The 8,040-nt window shown below is 33.1% G+C and overlaps 1 protein-coding gene across 1 annotated transcript; it reads left to right on the top strand.

The window, feature by feature from the left end:
- Nucleotides 1-230: 230 nt before the first annotated feature.
- Nucleotides 231-6,036, top strand: LOAG_09118 (hypothetical protein; the record flags this gene model as incomplete). The annotated part of the gene is made up of 17 exons (XM_020447860.1): nucleotides 231-329; nucleotides 608-741; nucleotides 823-896; nucleotides 1,782-1,904; nucleotides 2,054-2,130; nucleotides 2,481-2,574; nucleotides 2,663-2,871; nucleotides 3,054-3,203; nucleotides 3,459-3,539; nucleotides 3,691-3,846; nucleotides 4,033-4,164; nucleotides 4,349-4,558; nucleotides 4,856-4,969; nucleotides 5,108-5,210; nucleotides 5,309-5,471; nucleotides 5,736-5,811; nucleotides 5,914-6,036. The coding sequence occupies 17 exons, from the start codon at nucleotides 231-233 to the stop codon at nucleotides 5,998-6,000; spliced, it is 2,082 nt and encodes a 693-aa protein (XP_020301949.1). The 3' UTR covers nucleotides 6,001-6,036.
- Between the last annotated feature and the right edge of the window lie 2,004 nt (nucleotides 6,037-8,040).

The following is an 8,040-nucleotide window of genomic DNA, read 5'->3' as shown; positions in this document are numbered from 1 at the left end:
TTCACAAATTTGTAACTCCTTTAGGCAGTTGAAAGAAGTTGCTCTGCTACTAAACATAAGGTCATTAAGACATCAGATCATTAAAATATCATCAGAAAATATGAGAAAATCAATCCTGAAAAAATGAAGAATAAGCTTCAGTGACAATTAAAATAGGAGATGGAAATTTTCGAAACCTTTTTTCTTGACCGTTTCTTGGTTTTAAGGCTGAAATTGAATCTAAGGTTGAAATGGAATCAACATCAATGGCATGCAACAATTCGTTGAAGAAACTTTGCGAACAATATGATCAAGAAATGGCCGACATTGAAGTAGATCTTGACATACATGTCAGCATTTCCTTCATTTGGGTATGGGCATGATAGCAAGTAAAGAAACACAGATTCATGCATACGTACGTTTAGTAATAAAAAAATTTACGATTTGATATCGATTATACGTCTCGTATTATTCCTGCATAAATTGTTTCTTTCCTATGTTGTGTTAAGAACTCATTTTTTTCTTAAAAATGTTTCAGCCGGGAAGAAGAGAAGGCGAGAAAGGTTTTTTTTCTTTTTTTTCTTTAAATACTATTTCGAGCTAATTATTGCTGTTTGAACCATCTCAGGATAAACTTATGAAGCTCATGAGGGAAAACCGTACAACCAACGAACAGGAATTGTCATCAATGCAGAAAAGCACGGGACAAACGGAAAAAGAGTTGCAGCTGCTGGATGAGAAGACAAACGAGCTCGTTCAATGGTTTTTTTTTCAAATGCACATGTATAACTGACAAACTTTGTAATTTGATCCTTTTCAGGTTTGATCAGTTTGATTTTTTAGTACTAATTCACAAGGCGAGAAAATCGAAGAATTGAAACGCGTGCAACAAAAAATCATAGATGGTATCAATGATGGTTGGTAAAGTTTCCGGATTTCTACAGGAGCTTCCATTTGTCAAAGATGTAGTTTAGAAACTTTTTCGAAACATTACGGGGGAAGGATTTTCGAAACATTGATGGATTCGTATTCGCATCCTGATATCTTATTTTACATTTTGCAAATGCAGTCCCATATTCACGTTCTTAAGACACGGCATATTGTTATGATGCCAGTAATTCGGATCATTCAGGACTTAATCGATTACATCCCAAATACTCAAACGTTTTTTAAACCATGGCCAGTTTGGATGAAGTTCTAGAACTAAAAGGATATGATAATAGCTTAGTAGGATGTAATCCGCTATATTTTTTTATCGAACACTTTATCTGAAGATATTCATATTCAGCTGGATGATGTACCTTCAAATAAATCTACACAAGAAACATACTACGACGACGATATTTTAATTTATATTCTGAAAATTTGAAATAGCAGATAATGAATATTACAGTGCTGGAGTGGTGAACTAAGTAGATACTGGACCAAACAGCTTATGCAGCATTTGCTCTATAACTTTGTAGATATGATGATCATATTACTGCCAGATTATTTTGACTATAAATAATAAAATCATGAGTAATGGATAAAGACTTGAATGTGATTATGAATAATAAAGTATAAAATTATGGACGGTATATATTAGTATGTGCTCAGTGACTGGATGCTATTGAAATAACTTGTAAGACTGTAATGAAGAGAAATAACAGTAAGGTTCTCAAGAAATCTCACTCTCCTACGATTCCTCATTACGGATTTTCCATACTTCCTTTATTGATATTGTGAGTACAGATTTATTTAGTGTGAATATAGAGTACTAGCGTATAAATACCTATAATAATAACAGGGTTATGTACTTCTAGCACAACACTGTTTGCTTACCGCTGAGAATACTGCTCGGGATGATCTAGAAAAATTGCATTCGACGGAAACAAATGCTCGGAAATTTCTAGAAAGCAAGTTGGCTTCAGCAAAATTTGCTGAAGGTAATAAAATAATTTTTTGAGGAATTGTTACTTTTTTTGAAGGATTGTTACTTTTTTTGGAGGACTGTTAATTTTTTGGAGGATTTGTCAGTAATAAAAAGCTTTATTTCATTTTTCCTCATATGATTTTAATATCGAATAGCTTCCAGTTACCTTAAAATTGCAAAATTACCAGAAAACGTTCTCTTCGAAGGTGCAAGAATCAATCGATCGTTTAGCTTCAGTGGTTCGTCTACTTCTTGATGTTATTTAATATAAATTTATTTCTGTTTTTTTTTTTTTTGTATAGTAGTAAGTTTAAAGTTTTTTAATTCAATAGAATAAATTTATGAAGTGAATAATGTATCAAGGTTATTCCAGGTTGCAAAGTTATTGACAGTAAGTTTAGTAGTTCAAAATGAGTAAGCGCCAATTTGATTAATATGCGTGAATGGAATATTTTTGGTCTTAAAATCATTTAATAATGTAGAGAAAAATGATATGTGAGGTATTCTTGGGGATTTATTATGCATCAGATAATAGTATTAGAGCTGTAATAGTATGTGTTTGGTCCCTTATATCGAATTGTTTGCTTAGAAATCAATTGCGGATGAAGCTGATCGCCTGGAATACCTTGAGAAAGTCTTAAAAGATATGAGAATGGATGCCGGGAATTTGGAAGGACAAATTGGTAAGTGTTGCCAAACTTTAAATAAGTACATTCTTTGGTTCTTAGTTATCTCATATTAAATCAAAATTGTTATAAGTCCTAAATTCAGGCGAAGTTGATGCTCAGTGTTCAGTTTGTCATAAGAAAATCGTTAAGTTGCATGTGATACAAGAAGAAGAAAAGCAACGACGGAGCGCTATATCGGAAAAGTATAAACAACGTAAAAAGCGTGTTGCGGAACTTACACGTACTCTTAACAGTCGTAAGAACGATAAGAAGTTGCTTTCTGAAAGAATGAATTCTAAGGAGCTGGAACTGGTTGGTGTTACATACTTTTGCAAAGATAATACGAGGCGAGGCGCAATTTCTTTTTCTTGATGAGATTTAGGGATGAAATCTGATATTATTCTGTAGTAATCGCTGACTCTGTTATTATTCTAATTTGTGTTTTTTGAAGAAATTTTTCTCAGTGACCAAGTCTCCATTTGTATCTATTATAGAACAAAAACAAGGAGCGTTTTGAAAAGAAAAATGCCGACGCTGCAACTATTCAACAAGAAGTAGATACAATAAAGGACAAATTAGCCAAACTTGAAGACACTATGAAATTTGAACAGGAGAAGCACGAGCAAAAAGTTCAGGAAATTAAGGTTCATGAACTTCTCAGACTACTCAGACTACCTTCAATCAGACATTGTCTTAATCAGATGGATGATATTTATAAAGTCTCTTTTAAATACTCATGTATGCTCATTTAAACGCGCTCTTATGACAAGCTTCGGAACAGTCAGGTGGTTCTAATGATTATGCTCCCTTAGATTCTTATATAAAAATATTTTGCATTTCGGCATTTCTTTTTAATTTTCACCTTCATTTGCAACTTTCTTTCACAACTTATTGTGCAGGAGGCAGGTGAAGCTGATATATGTGCTACAAAGTCAGTCTTGATGACTCTATGTGAAAAGGAAAGCGCACTGCTCGTGCAGGTAAATAGCAAAGATTTTTGTTTTCTATTTAGTTTTCTCATATGAACCATAAGGACTCCATAGCATCTGTCATATATTTATCATTTGTCAAAACTTCATCTGTTTCTGTATATATTCTTATGTTATTGTTATAATATAAGAAACTGTTAAGATTCAACAAGCTCGTGATGATCTCAATAAAAAATCAGAATGGGAGGCACATAAGAAAATCAACGAAGAAATGGAACGAAATTTGGAGCAGCTGAAACAGGAGAAAGCGCAACTTCAGCTTGAACTTAAAGAGAAAGAAAACCGTCGTGATGCACAAGTTTAAAAAATTTTTCTACTTGATCAACTGTTAATTGCTTATCATCAGTCTCTCATTCAAGGTATGGGTGGGTTTAAACAGATATGATGAAAAATTTTCCAAAACAATATTTTTCAAATAGCTGCAGTGATTTTTCACGATTTATTAAAATTCGAATGTGATGAATTACAACAAATCATACTTCAGCTTTCTGGAATGAAAGCTGTGAAAAGCGCTTTTCAAGAGAGTAAATTGGAAGCTTCGAAGAAACGTGAAATTTTGATGGGGGAAGTGAAGCGCATGAGTGAAGAGATTCTGGGCTTGAAGCATAAGATCGTGGTAAGTTAGCCCTTGATACGCATACTTTGTTGATATCAAAAAAGTAGTCTTTGTATTGATAGTTTTTTAAGTGTAAATAGGGTTTGTGGGATTTATACTTACATCTTCGGCATTTGTATTACATAAATATGAATGAGAAAGAATTACTTCCGCTTCATGGAATCTTTATCATTATTTTATAAAGAAGGAAGAACAACGCCTTAAGGCTAAACGAAATGCAGTAGATAGACAGTTAAAGATGGTAACTGTTAGCAAGAATATTGGTGCACGTATACGCTGCGCTGTTGAAAACGAGAAAAAATCTCGACAAGATGGCGCAAAAGCAGTACATGAATCTTCTCTGACAGGTCAAGAAGGAGCAGATCAGAAACCACAGAGAACAGAATCCGGCAAGGTTATTTCCAGTGTTTTTTGAATTTGATTTAACTTGTATTACATTTTACTTAGATCACTTCAGTATTTCTATTCGTGAAGATAGTACCTTTTTTTATTGACTTACTTGATTAATAGATATCGATGATTTGTTTAAATCTTTTTTTCATTTTTAAATGAGCGTTTTTGAATTCTGGTGCCACTGCTGTGAATCTAGAGAGTAATGCTAAGAAAATATTTACTCAAACATTAGAAAGGTAGAAACAGAATTTCATGCCTTTTACCTGTCACAAAGTTCGAATTCCATTTTCATGGATAGGGAGAGAAGAGTGAGGATATCAAGGCAGAGAAGTTTGGCGGCGAAAAAATGGTTGTTCGGGAAACCGATTCTCGAAAACTGTTTCCAGAAAAAAAGTCTGCCGAAGATGAGAAAGTTTGTTAAATTCTGTATATATTTTTAAAATTTTTTTAATTTAAAGCAGTTTTGCAAATTCACAAAACTGGAACGTTGTTACCAGCCTTTCTTTTCTGTTAGCTTTAGCTTTTTTTTCATTAATTAGTTAGGTTTCAGGCGAACTCAACTTTTGTCGTCTCAGAAATCAAAGAACCATTTCTTGCTTCTAAAGGAAATGAAAGACGAAGTGAAACACAAATGCTAAGCGCTGGACAGGAAGGTCTCATATCCTTCAAATATCGAAGTACCATAAACATGAACATTGTAGTTTGTTCCACGCTCTTTACTTGAATACCAAAAATTTTGTTTTGCTTTCAGAATCGAAATTGTTCCAACCCACCACAAAGTGTAAGGCATCAAGATACGATTTTGTAAGGCAGAGTCTCTCAGTTTCGGACACTCTGCCAACTGCGTCAGGATCGTCAAAAATAAGTCGCCAGGCTCGGAAAAAACGTAAGCCAGAAGAAGCGAAGACAGCTCAGTAAGCCAGTTTTTGTTTGGTCTCTAACCTCGTATTTATTCATCAGGTCGTAATTGACGCTATTAAGAACGTGTCATTTATGCCGTGGTTTTTCCAGCGATTTGGCTCTCACACTTTTTGATAGTGACGTGTCGACGAGCACCATCAAACCGATGTATGCCTCGACTCCACTGCCTCAGAAGTATTTTTTTTTTCATAGAAGTCTTGTGGCTCATCGACACTTTATTAATTCATTAAACTTAAGGTCATGGATTGCACTTTCAGAAAGGATGAGTCTTTGTTTCACACTGATGCAGTGAACGATAAGCAAAAGAAGCGTGGAAGGCCGAAGGGGAGAAAAGTGAATTTGCTTTAATATTGCATCTGTTCATATGGATGAAAATCAATAAATGTAAGCAGTGAAGTAAATGATAAATCATTAAGTGATAAGCAGTGTTTTCAGGCCGCAAAAGGAACACTTCCTGAGAATGATAATTCGAAACTTATGAAGAAGAAAGACGCTTATGATTTGGACAGTGATTTGGACTAGATGAACTTGATAAGCTAATATTTTATTTTCCTCGGCGTATTTCGACAGTTCTTGATGTTACAAGATTCGAGTCCATATATTTCTTGATTTTTTAGTCTTTAACATGCTTTATGTGATTTTACGTCACGTTTACTTTAACTTTTGCTGTTCAACATTAGCCGTATTTAGTTTAGTATTGCTGACTTACTTAATTTAAATTATTCGAATCAGTTATGTATTTGATTATGTGGCTTATTTAAGGCAATATTTTCAGAATGGTAGCCTTAATGGTAAGAGGCGGAATCAAGCTTTGTTTATCTGCAAAAGGCATCGTCATTTTTTTTTATTGAACTGGTTTGAGTTTGTAAGTGTTTTAACCGTGTTTGATTTTCTTCTGTTGAATAAAGTTATTTTTTCGAAATTTTAAAGCAAAACTTGATGAGAAATTCGAATTGTTCATATAACGCACCTATCATAAACATGCAAACTTGGTAAAGCTTAGTATATGTAGTGTTGTCAGGGAAAGTAAATTTACTTTCAGCAACTGCCTGACTTTGGCCTATATCACATTTCTAAAAGTAAGCGGAAATTCATGAATAACGAAATCTGGAAAGTTTATCAATAATCCTCTTTGATGTTGCGATCAATTTTCAGCCTATGTGCATAATGTTACTACGGATGATGTATGATGGGTCATTAAATTAATATTTGCTTTACTTTTTACATGGATTCATTAAATTTTAAGATTTTTGTTTTGACATTTTTCAGCCAGAAATTGGAAATCGTATCAAGATACATGTTGCTGAAAAAAGGAAGACTTGTGTGCGCATATCTGTGTTAAGTGTGCTTGGGTGCGTGTTTGTGTGTACGTGTTTAAATGCAGCCTTCTTTAGCCTAAAATGGTGGTTTACTTAGGAAAGCAGCAACTTTCAATCTCTCCTTAAAGCAGAGAAATCATTATAAGACTTATTTTGGATTCTGATAACGAGATGTTTTGTATTCTACTTATACTAAAATACGTAAATAGCGTATTTAACCATCAGAAGAAATAGTTACCAATTTATTATGCTCATAAATCAATGTTTGATTATTTAGTGACCATTTGTAGAAAACCATAGAATATATCATTGAAAGATAATATAGAGAGTTCCTAATACGTTAACGATATAAATGCTAAACGAATGATTTGAAATGAATAAATCATACTTGTGTCACCAAATATTATATTGCTTTCTCGATTACTATGGGATATTTTTCTAGTCAAATTTCGGAAGAGGCTTAGAAATCTTACAACACAAACAATTCGAATTTTATCTGCGAATAATGCAAATACATGAATATCTGGAGCAAATATAGAAATGTTAGTGTTGATATGACACATTTGATTTCTGTCTTTTTTAATTAAGAAAATGACTTGTTAATACGTGAATTCGCAGGCAAACAAACACGAACATATCCTTGCTACTAAAAAAGCTAAAACGTTGGAATTTCAGAAAACTTAAAAAGTTAAATTTGATTTGCTCAAGTAGAATTTTCAACATTACATGAAATAGAATGAATTATAAGTGAAATCATGATGACATTCATTTCATCGACGTGTGTTAGGTCGATATTTTTTACAAGATAAAAAGTATGTAACATGACCTCTCAACTTCAGGAATATAGTTTATAACTACAGTTACAAAAATAAAATCATCTTAGTAAGCAGATTCTAAAAGAGGGGGATCTTTACTATCATTAAATTGATAAACTTTTTGATAATAGCCACATTATACAACATCATGATACCGAAGTTAAGATCATAACATATCCAATTTTTGCATTAACTGATTCATGAAGTCATGAATTTGAGGTTCGTCTGCCGGGCAATGTGTCTTTCGTAATAGATCCTTAAATGTATGCTATTTAAATAATTTAGCATGAAAGCTTGTAATAGTATCATATCAAAAAAAGGATTATTATTAAGCATTATTTATCAGTTAAGGAATCCTAAAAGCTTTTACAAATTCTCATTACAACAATAGAATGGCCTTATTCACTCTCCTCCTCTCTCTCTCTCTC

This window comes from Loa loa, assembly GCF_000183805.2.
Source record: "Loa loa unplaced genomic scaffold supercont3.277, whole genome shotgun sequence".
NCBI lineage: Eukaryota > Metazoa > Nematoda > Chromadorea > Rhabditida > Onchocercidae > Loa > Loa loa.
Note: the sequence above shows the minus strand (reverse complement) of the source record. Positions and strands in the feature narration are given on the sequence as shown.